Raw genomic sequence first — 11715 nt, forward strand, 5'->3', positions numbered from 1 at the left:
ATGAATTTATGAGGGGAGGATCCAATAATTTTTTATGAGGGGGGTCAAAACCTAAGTGACTTTAGTGATTTGGGGGAGGGGGGATAACTAAAGACCATTAGGGGGGGGGGTGGCTCCACCCTTGTCAATAGGGTTGGATTCAAATATAGGAAGATCCAATCCAATGATGACTCGTTTTACAGTCCTAGTGGATAACCACATACATGATTATTTTATAGTGTTTAGACTTAGTGATAGTACTGTTTCTATCAATATTTGTAAGTATGTGTTTGGAATCGTGGGAATTTATTCATTAAATGTTTGCAAAATTAAACAAAATAGTGAATAAACGCCTGCCCGTTGGGGGAGGCGCTGAAATGAAGCTTCCCCCAATAGTAGGCGTGCAGATAAATCAAGGCTTGCTTTTGCAAGTCTCTATGCATACGAATACACATAATGGAGGAAATGCTTAAGTGGCGCTTATGTGGCAACATTTATTCAATAAACACCCACGGTTCCAAACACCGCTTAATTTGCATGTATTTGGCAAAATTGTATTTTTTTTACTGAAAAATGAAAGTATATTTATTTTTTTAGTCTTTTGTTTTTGCATTTAAAATTTAGGGTAATTTGCTGAAACCCCCGGAAGTTTTTGATTGTTATTTAAACTTCCCTTAAAGTTTGGTAGTTGTAATCATCTCTCCTAAACTTGCTGACATAGTTACAAGTACACCTCCTCAGATAGAAATTTCTAAAAGAAGGCATGATAATGTCCAAAATATCCATGCAATTATTTTTAACAAAAATGTTTGTTTTTCAAATTTTCTCTTCATATGAATCACTACCCCAAACCCTTCCACTATCTTTTCTGAAATTGATCTATTTTCCAAATTTGCCCTTCATATCAATCACTCAAAAGTAAAACACCACAACTTTAAATTCTTGTTTTTGTTGTTCATAAAGTTTGTATGGTTTTTTTCCCATGAAAACCAATGTCAATAGTAACTACATGGGTATTTTGGACATTTTATGTTTCTTTTTAGTAGACTATGTTAGAAGGGGGCTACTTGCAACTGTATTAGAAAGTGCAGGGGAGGTGATTGCAAGTACTAAATTTTAGGGGAAATTTCAGCAATGGTCAAAAACTTCAGGAGAGGTTTCAACAATTTACCCTAAAATTTAAGCAATTTTTTGTAAAGTTGGTCAATGTTAACAAGTAGATTCAATTCTTGAAACTTGTGTTTACACTCATCACAATAAAATACATATTAGTAAGAATATAAAATTTATCAATGCAAGACCAAACCAAGTTTGCAACTTCACAAATTGTGTAATGTGTATATTTGCATTTGTATTCTTAGCAATTGCAGCTTAGGCTGTGTTTGGTTGCAGTGCAATTTTATTTGCATTAATACAAATGCATGGGAGTGCAAATGAAAAGAATGCAAATTCTGGTTTAATTTTGTTTTGGGTTTTAATTCGTTCTACTTGAGATTTTATTTTACTTAATTCTTACTGCAATCAAACAAAATAAGATAAATTTTGAAATAAAAATAAATCATAATTTGCACCAAAATCATTTGAACTACCAACCAAACACAGCATTAGGTTGTGTTTGGTTGCAGTGCAAATTTATTTGCATTAGTACAAATACATGGGAGTGCAAATGTAAAAAATGCAAATTCTTGTTTAATTTTGTTTTGGATTTTACTTTATTCTGTTTCATGTCTTAGTTTACCTCATTTGTACTGCAATTAAACAAAATAAGCTAAAATTTGAAACAAAAATGGATCAGAATTTCACTCAAATAATTTGCACTGCTACAGTTTTGCATCAGTGCAAATTTATTTGCATTGCAACCAAACACAACCTTGGGCTCATTTTGGAAGGAGTACAAATACAAATTTATAAAATGCAAAACCTTATATATATATATATATATATATTATCATTTTATATGTACATATTTGATGCGTGAGAGGGATTATGAATCTTTGCTACTAACAACCTGGCTTGGAAGCCTATTTTGAGCTGGCATAAGTGGACAACTAAAGTGCGAACCCTATCTTATCGAAGACATTCAACACATGCTTGAAAGATATAAGAAATATCAACTTTGATCCAATTTGAAAGAAAAAATCGTGTATACACAAAGCATTAATTTTCACCAATTTTACATTATAAATATCTCTCGTACTTATATGTTAAATTTACGGTGAGATAATTTTATATATGACTGAATTACATGCTCTCAAGGTGTGCATAGGACTTTTGCTTTCAGGTAATCCTGCCTTGCTTTCATCTTCCATACTTTCGAAGTCTTAGACCTCAGCCATCTTCATAGCCTACAAATGTGTAAGTCTATCTATTTTCTTCCCCTTGAAACCAAATATGAAAATAAGAGAAAGACCGTATATCTAAAGCTGTGTTGATGCTAAGGCTGTCTTTTATTGTAGGATAAATTACAGATTACCACCCTATATTTTGCGGGTAGTAACACTTAATCCCTAGAATTTTATTTGTGACAAATCCCATCCTAAACTTTTAGATTCTAATACTTTGCCCCCTCTATTAGCATTCTATCCGTTAATTTCAAAAAAGATTTTTCTAACTGTCATTAAACATTTCAAATTCCCCAATTACCACTCTCTTAATTTATGGAATCATTTTGCCCTTTCTCTTATATATTTGTAGGGATGGCAATTTTTCTCGTCCCCGATGAGTATCTGGGCTCCCCAACCCGATAGGTAGGGCTATTCACAGGTCAGGTTGGGTCGGTTTAATATATTTTTTTCAACCGACCTGACCTGGTCGGGTTACTTAAAGAGCAAATCGAAACCGACTCAAACATGAAGGGTCGGTTTGGCATTGTTTATGAATAACTCTAAATTTGGTGTAAAATTTCCTACTCAAAACAGGAAAACAATCCTAAAGACAAAAGTAATTCCCATTTAACTAATGTTTTATTCTTCTTTAATGTTAAAAATAAGTAACTAATTAGAAAGAAGAAACTAGGATAGGGTCGGGCTGGTTTGGTCAATTTGGTTGGTTTGGCATTGTTTGTGAATAGCCCTACCGACAGGGTTGGGTATGGGGAGTGCTTTGGCGGAGTTGAGGTTGGGGTCGGGGATGGGGCTAACATTGAATCCCTGGTCGGGGACAAAGAATAAAGAAAAAAGGTGGCGACTGAAAGCCTGAAACTCACAAAACCCTAGTACCCTACTCTTCTTCTTTTGTTGATCCATTCTTCCTTCGTCTATCGTTGTCGATCGCCATTGCCCGTCGGTACTCTTTCTCTCTCTCAACGCTTTCAATTTCTGATTTTGGAATCTCAAACAGATTACCGATCTAAATCTACTCACAAGTTGCAAGTCTGGAGTCTCTCTCTCTCTCTCTCTCTCTCTCTCTCTCTCAAGTTAGGGATTCGGGTCTCCGATGGGGAACTCATCCCCGTCGGGGTTAGGGATGAAGGAGAATTTCTTTCCCCTATGGGGATCAAAGACCGGAATGGGGGATGATTTGGGGGTTGGGGTCGAGAATGGAGAATGTAATCCCTGCCTCATTGCCATTCCTATATATTTGTATAAACCCTTTTACTTGTGTTTCTTTCTTCTTCTTTTTTTCCTCACCCCAAGTGAACAAGAAAATGAGAAAGATAGTGTGATTTCACCTTACTCATTTTTTGTTATTTTGAAATGTCATCCTCTCATCGATGTAAATCTCAAAAGGACATTTTAGTAAATTAGCTTCCTCCATCGATCCTCAAGGTAAAATGTTAGAATCTGAAAAGTTCATGGGTCTTTATCAAAACTAAAGTTTAGGGGCTAAATGTCATAACGCCAAAGTATAGAGTGGAGCGGAAAGAACTTTCAAATGAATCCGTTAATGGTAATTTTCCAAAAGTTAGTCGAGAGCATTTTTAATTCTACCTAAAAGTAATTACCAAAAAAAAAAAAAAATCCTACCTAAAAGTAATTTGTGGATGGCCCACTTTTTATTCGATAAAATTGGCTAAAAACGAGAGTGAAAATTTATTAAATTACAAAATAAAAGGAAGAGATAAACGACTAACCACGATAGACTGTGGTTGGTTTGCTGGCGTGGAGTTTGTTAAGAAAGTTGTGAGCTGTATCCACCCTTATTGGAGAGAGTCCAGTGGAAGAGAGAGAGAGAAGGCTAGAAAAAAACGCGGAGAAACAATACCAGTTCTCTCGTCTCCCTGTAATCTCACTAATTCTTTCTCTATCCGCAAACCATCACTTATCCCTTCTGTCCGTTCCTCTCCGTCATTTCTGTGTTTTATTTGTTTAAGTATAAAACAAATTCGGAAAAGAAAAGACATGCTCGGTTTTCACTCTTCATCATTTCATCGCCCTGAAATTTATGGATTTTTTTCAATTCCCTGCAACTTTTGTCTAGATCGAATGGGGAAAGAAAGTATAGGTTGAAACTGTGTAAAGCGTGAAACTGGACTGGGTTTTGCGTTTGCTCTGCTGGATTCGCTGCTTATCGAATTGTGTGTTTTCAGGATTGGGGGTTTGATTGTTTAATTCACAAAGAAAAGGCAAAAATAAAAAAAAAAAAGAAGAAAAGAAAATCAACGACAAGCGTATAAGGAATCGTCGAGTTGGCTCTATTGTTGAGGAGCGACGTCTCAAGAAGCAAACATGGATAATGGAGGGGGATCGATTTCAATGGCGAATTCGACTCCAACTAGGAAGGTGGCTGATGGGGTTTCAGATCAGTTCCCAGCTGGTCTTCGGGTTCTGGTGGTTGATGATGATCCGACGTGTCTGAGAATCCTGGATAGGATGCTTCGAAACTGCCTCTATGAAGGTATTCCTAAATTAAGTTCAATACATCTTTTGGGTTTTCCTATAATAAGTAAAATCTGTCTTTTATTCTCTTTTCCTTTCGTGAAGAAACATATGAAAAAGGAAAAGGGGACCTTTTCTTTTTTCCTTATTCATCTTTTCAAGATATCACTCGTGAGTTCTCCTGGTCCTAGCTATCTAAATTTATCCTTTTGCATTTTTTTTTTCAGTGGAAGTGGTTGTATGCAAATATTTATTTTCCGCATCTGTTTTCGGTTACTACTACTTTTAAGATAGTTTTGATTGATTGGTTTGGGAATCTGAACATGAAAAAAGAGAGAAAGAAAGGCTAAGAAAAGCCCACTATGATGTTGTTACAGCATCACATCACGATACCGGCAGATGGGTTCCACGTCGATTCAGAATAGGTTTCGTTTGAAATTTTTGTTCCCGACCTGGTTTGACATAACATCTCTCATTCCAAAAGTGCAAAAATTAATTCTACAGATGCTCTAGTTTAAGTTCCACTTAACACTTAATAGAGGTTGAAGTGGATACATCTGGATGTTTAAGTGATCACTTAATCCTAGTGGTTGGGTATTCTGTTACATAGAGTTTACGGGTTACCCATCTGGTGGTTTCTCAACTGACTGAATGGCTTCGATTATTTTCAGTTACCACCTGTGACCGAGCAGAGGTTGCATTGTCTTTGCTTCGTGAGAGTAAAACTGGATTTGACATTGTTATCAGCGATGTCCACATGCCTGATATGGACGGGTTTAAGCTCCTCGAGCACATTGGGCTAGAGATGGACCTTCCTGTTATCAGTAAGTGTTGCTGCTTCATTATTTTAGATAAATTTCACTCACATTGAAAACCTGAGAACACAAGTGCGTTATCTGTGCATATTCTGACCTTTAGTTCCTATCAAACTGTACAGTGATGTCTGCTGATGATGGAAAAGATGTTGTAATGAAGGGTGTCACGCATGGTGCATGTGATTACCTCATTAAACCAGTTCGGATTGAGGCAATCAAGAACATATGGCAGCATGTGGTCCGGAAGAGAAGGAATGAGTTGAAGGAATTGGAGCAATCAGGGAGTGTGGAAGATGGTGACCAGCTCCGGAAGCCATCTGAAGATGAGGATTATGCATCCTCAGCAAATGAAGGGAGTTGGAGAAATTCAAAGAAGAGGAAGGATGAGGAAGAAGAAGGGGAGGAGAGGGATGATACATCCGCATTGAAGAAACCACGGGTGGTCTGGTCCGTCGAGTTGCATCAACAGTTTGTTGCAGCTGTCAACCAATTAGGCATTGACAGTATGAATCTTGTATCAATTTCTTCTGCTTTGTTGATATATTTATTGTTGCTCTTCCTGGTTACAATCCATACCTAGCATACATTGTTGGGGAAAAGAAAACCCATAAATTGCTGTGGTTATTTTAGATTTCTATCATTTCAACTCTGTGGAAGATTGGGACATTATATTACATTTGCTAAGCAGTGAGCATTGTCCCTTATTTAGTACAAATGATAATATAATACTCTGTTATCAATATTGGTAATAACTTTCTATTTATAATTTGGTCTCATGCTAAACAACAGATAGTTCAGATTGTCATCTTTTGGAATAGCATGTTAGTCTCCACCTTGAGAAAAGGGGTGTAAGATATGTGCATGCCAATACTTCTCAGGTTTTCTGTATATTGTTAGATGACATGGACCTGCAGAACTCTGTAGCACAGTTTGATCATTTCTGGAGTTTATATTTTTTGTACTAGTGCTCATAATTTAACAACTGAAATGGCATTAAATATAATGGAGTGGTGAAACAGGATTCATGTGGCATTAAATATAATGACATTTTCTGTACTAATTGGTGTCTTTATATTAAGATTGTTTCTAGATTTTCTATAGCTCTAAAACCATCTTAGCTTTTCAAATCATACTTCAATGCTTCGTCTTTTTTTGAGCATTCAGTCAGGGGCATCCAGTAAAACACATGCTTATCCCCCTCCCCAAATGGTTGTTTTTCCAGTCTTACTCTTACTCATCCTCTCATCCTTTCTGATTATTTTATGCAGAGGCTGTTCCTAAGAAAATTCTGGAGCTGATGAATGTTCCTGGACTCACCAGGGAGAATGTTGCCAGCCACCTACAGGTATGGTTGAGATTGATTCCGTTTGATTAAGAAAGCAATATTACCCTTGTGCTGTGATGCGTGGCTCCTTTTTCTTTGTTGATGGTGATTCATGTTCATGTTGATATGGTACAGAAATATCGGTTGTACCTTAGAAGGCTAAATGGGGTATCACAACATCAGAGTGGACTAAATACACCATTCATGGGCCCACAAGATGCAAATTTTGGGCCAATGTCTTCTCTTGATGGGCTTGATCTCCAAGCTCTTGCTGTATCAGGTCAACTTGCACCTCAGAGTCTAGCCACTCTACAGGCTGGGGGGTTTGGAAGATCAACTGCAAATACTGGCATAAGCATGCCTCTTGTTGATCAGAGGAACATTTTTAGCTCTGACACATCAAAGTTGCAATTTGGAGCAATGCCACAATCACAGAGCAGTGGTGGTAAACAAGTGAACTTACTATATGGACTCCCTACCAACATGGAGCCAAAGCAGTTAACCCCTTTGCACCAATCTGTCCAGTCATTTGGTACCATGGGTCTGCATGCTAGTGATGGAGCTTTGAGTTTTCCAGCAACATCATTGCGAACAAGCTCAACAGACCATGTGGATGGTGTCCATATTAATCAGAGTAGCTCTTTAATGATGCATATAGCACCATCTGGGACGAAGAGCCAGTTATTAAATGATATTGCAGGTAATCATACTTCTGGGCTTCAATCATCCACGGGGCAGAAAATATTCTCAAGTGAGGTTGCTGGTCAGGTCGTGGGAAGAAATGGGATTATTCTTAATGGTAGAGGTGCTACATACAATCCAGTTTCTCAAGCCTTTCCAATGGCTGATTTTCCAATTAACCACATTGTAGAACTGTCTGGAAATGGTTTTCCTCTTGGGAGTAGCACTGCATCTTCTACTCTGACATCTACAGGGATGTTTCAAGGGGGAAGCATGGACATAAAAGGATCAAGAGGCTTTCCCCCAAGTTATGATGTCTTAAATGAGATTCTCCAAGGCAAACCCCATGACTGGAACCCACAAAATATGGGTCTTATTTTTGAAACATCTCAACCTATCAACTCTATACAGGGGAAATTGGATCTTGCGCCATCAGTTTTGGGCAATCAAGCCTTTGCTTCTAGCCAGAAATTTGGATCAAATCGGACTACATCTGTTATTGGCAAGGCAATGGTCTCCCAACGAGAGGAAAATGAACATGGGAAGATAGAACATGGTGTTCAGCACCCCATCAATAATAACCCTCTTGTTAACAACGCCTTCAGGATAAAGCATGAAACCATGCATGATTTTAGCAGTGATAACTTGCTCCTTCCCCCGCACTATGTTCATGATGATCTCATGCGTACACTTTTAAAGCAGGTCAGTTTTATGTGATTAATTTTGTATTTTTGTCAAACCTCAAGGCCTCAGAGTGTGCTTTTTGTTTACTCTCTTCACATTTTCTTTTGTTTTCTAGCAGCAAGAAGGCATTGGATCTCTTGAGAATGAGTATAACTTTGATGGATATACCATGGATAATGTTTCAGTTTAGTAGAGGACCCAACCTCTTCTATGGTGGCAATTTTCCAATGTCTGATCTGCATGATTCTTTTCAAAGAAAAATTATTAATCTATTTTCCAGGCAGAGGGATGATTAAAGTCTATACCCAATCCAGGTGCCTTGGGTCGCTCAATTTCCTGTAAGTCATGTCTTCCTGTTATGGATAAGCTGTTTTCTTGTACAGTTGTGAGTCCAAGCAAGCAAGATTCTGAATAAGGTTGCAAGATCAAAAGCTTGTTTGGTAAAGATCCAATGCCATGGTTGTCAAGGACAAACTGACCGATACAGCTGTATGACATGCGAAGGTGTACATGAAAGGTTTTGACTGCTTTAGCATAGGCTAGTTAGAACATCTAATTTTAGAGAAGGCTGTGAAGATGTGTGACGGCATTTTTGATAGACCATTCAGAGGTTATATTCAGAGACCTCTGCAGAAATTCTCATTGGAAAGGTGGTCTTTGTGACTCCAATAACGCAATCCAGTTTGTTCTCTAGGAATTGACTTGTACATAAATATATAAATGTCGGTCTTCTGTGTTCTCTAGGAACTGATTTGTACATCCCCTTTTCTGGCATCTTCTTTCTGTTGTTAAAATGACTTAATTTGTGGATTATGGTTGGCAGACATTGAATTAGAACTATCATCTGTTTAGATCATAGACCGCGGCCAGGTTCTGGACCTGTTTTAACGGCATGGACCACATGATTACTGGTTTTCTTCTCTATGATGATACATTATTAGTATTGAACCTTTCACTCCATGCAAAAGTACTGTTAGATTGGATGGTTCTGGTTGTTTCATCGGATTGCTTTTCTGAACTGGGACCCTGCCAAATCCCCAATTTGGCTTTTCCTCCCAAATACCCGTCCTGACTCTTGATATACTGTCCTTTTTAGATGCATGCAATGCACAAGCAAGGTCCAGAGCAGAAGAGTAATAACTTGAATTTCCTCTTCAGACTCTGTGCAAAAGGAAGGGCCCTACCGAAAGAGTGGCACAAGCAAGGCCCAGTTTTCCACATTAAGTCATCAATGTCTGTGATCCAACTGCAGAAGAATCAAGAGATAGTAATTTGTTTTTTCGCCCCTAAAAATGTATTGCAGCAAATGCAAATATGAGGAACAGTTCCCACCCAATGTGTTTAATTCAATTGGGTCTTGTCCCAACTCCCAACTAGTGTCGGTTACACGAACGCTGTTTGGTAGCTTCGCCCTTTGTTCAGTGCCCTGTTCATTGTTAAGTTATGGCAATTTAATCAAGATGCACCAGTCAAATGAAATAATAGTTTATACACATTCCATGAGAAATTCGGATTAGCTGAATGCGATGGTTGCTTAACGGGCTGTAGAAACAATAATAATTAGGGTAAATTTTTTAAGTTGCCCTTATGGTTTAGTGAATTGAGTAAGTGTATTCATACTGTTTGAAAATTGATTAAGGATTAAAAAGACTATTTTGCCTATTATTCTTCTTTAAATTTTCAAAATAAAACATTTGACACCTTTGCTATCAAAAATAAATCATTAGAATAATCTTTGACTCAAATGAGTGTGGGGCCGATTTCAGTCCTGGTTCGATCAGATGATGCTAACAGGCATATAGGGCAAAAAAACCAAATTTATTTTGGTTTTATCAGACTCATCTCATCTCAGATCTACGATCCATGTTCCAGATATGCAACCAGAGATGGCAGCAGGAAAAGTAATGGGTTTTGAAAATGTTCTTGTTTTGATAGGCGCAGACCATCGGAAATCGGAACAAGGACAAGGTTCTTCCTCCAATTCGGACTGAATTTCTCTCCACTACCCGCAGAGCCTCAACAAAGGTCGACCCCCTTGAATCAACCTAGTCTCCGACACCGATTTGCAGTTCCAAATCGGAGACCTGGTCCTCCGTAAGATTATGGTGCCCGAACCCGGCATCGGCAAGCTTGGACCTAATTGGGAAGGGCCCTATAAAGTAAAAACAGCGCTCGGGGGCGCATACGAACTCGAAACCTTGAAAGGCAAACGAGTACCCCGAACGTGGAACATCGTGAACTTGAGGCGATACTACCTATAAACCACCTAGCGAAGTGGACGAAATTAGGCCCTATGTGCCACAAGGAAAGCCGAGGAACTTCGGCGTAGACAACACATTATCAGCTCGGCAAAAAATCAGTTTGCGGCATAAAAGACCACGAAAATTAAAAAACCCGGCAAAGAAACAGTTCGGGGAAGATGAGCAAGGGGAAAAGGACACTCCATTGCAAGAAACAGTACATTGGCAAAAAAAAAAAAATTTTACATGCCCGGAGCCACTTCTTCGCCATCGGAAGGCACTTCAACAACACCCGAAGGCCCTGCCTCTCCTTCAGAGTCCGGCTCGCCATCGGCAGCATTGGCCATCTCCTGAGTTATACGCGAAGTGGTTATGGCACTTACATCGAGGTCGGGGTACGTATTCCGGATCATCCATCGGCTCAACTTGAACCCCCTCCTGTAAGAGTCCACCATCAGATCGTCAAAACACGGGGAGGCAATGTAGTCTTCAACTGCCTTCTTCTTGGCATCTTCAATGCCTTGGGAAAAAATACGTGTTCTCTCCCTGATGTCCTCCTGAAGATATTCGACTTGATGATGCAAATCCAACTTCAAGTCCGCCATATGCTTGACAACTACCCCCATGGCCTCGGCGTCAGGCTGAGACCTCACCTGTCTGTCCATTGCGACGCGAGCAGCCTCTTCAGCAGCATAAGCAGCCGCCTCAGCAGCCCGGGTATTTGCCTCTGCAGCACGGAAGGCTTCTTCAGCAGCATGAGCGGTAGCCTCAGCAGCTCGCGCCTGTCGCGAGCTCCTCTCCACTTGGGCCGCCAAGGCATGAATCGAAGAATTCACCTACCAAAAGAAACAAGTGAGCAAATGACAGCAGAAGCAACATAATAAAAAAGGAAGATAGAATCTAACTTACCACCATGGCATGTGTTACGGCGCGGCAAGTGACCTGATTCAAGGGAAGATTGGTCCACGCCGCGACCTCCTCGGGGAAAGTAGCATCCCTACTCTTCTGAAGAGCGTAGTTTGGCGTCAACACGCTCCTAAACTCCCCTTGAGCTCCCGAGCCTGAGGGCCCAGCCCGCGTATGAGCAGACCCGGAGTGAGCAGGAGCACTTGAGTACGCAGGAGCGCCCGTATGAGTGGTTTCAGCGTAAGCCGCCCCGATAGTCTCGTGCACCG

At 39.5% G+C, this 11715-nt stretch overlaps 1 protein-coding gene across 2 annotated transcripts; it reads left to right on the forward strand.

Moving 5' to 3' along the window:
- Nucleotides 1-4044: 4044 nt before the first annotated feature.
- Nucleotides 4045-9156, forward strand: LOC148867639 (two-component response regulator ARR2-like). 2 transcript variants are annotated; one of them, XM_088981460.1, is made up of 6 exons: nucleotides 4045-4815; nucleotides 5468-5620; nucleotides 5734-6114; nucleotides 6880-6956; nucleotides 7071-8318; nucleotides 8419-9156. In XM_088981460.1, exons 1-6 carry the CDS (start codon nucleotides 4647-4649, stop codon nucleotides 8488-8490), a joined length of 2100 nt encoding a protein of 699 aa, XP_088837586.1. In that variant the 5' UTR covers nucleotides 4045-4646; the 3' UTR covers nucleotides 8491-9156. The 2 variants fall into 2 exon arrangements, with proteins under 2 accessions (XP_088837586.1, XP_088837585.1); XM_088981459.1 differs by having other exon boundaries at nucleotides 4055-4815; nucleotides 8416-9156.
- Nucleotides 9157-11715: the final 2559 nt, after the last annotated feature.

Source organism: Nelumbo lutea, chromosome 3 (genome assembly GCF_056320005.1).
Source record: "Nelumbo lutea isolate HS-2025 chromosome 3, American lotus-T2T, whole genome shotgun sequence".
Classification (NCBI taxonomy): domain Eukaryota; kingdom Viridiplantae; phylum Streptophyta; class Magnoliopsida; order Proteales; family Nelumbonaceae; genus Nelumbo; species Nelumbo lutea.

Coding starts and splice junctions, on each gene's coding strand:
- LOC148867639 (XM_088981459.1), top strand. CDS start 4,647: ATGGATAATGGAGGGGGATCGATTTCAATGGCGAATTCGACTCCAACT. Junction 4,816..5,467: donor TCGAAACTGCCTCTATGAAG/GTATTCCTAAAT, acceptor GATTATTTTCAG/TTACCACCTGTGACCGAGCA. Junction 8,319..8,415: donor TGCGTACACTTTTAAAGCAG/GTCAGTTTTATG, acceptor TTTGTTTTCTAG/CAGCAAGAAGGCATTGGATC.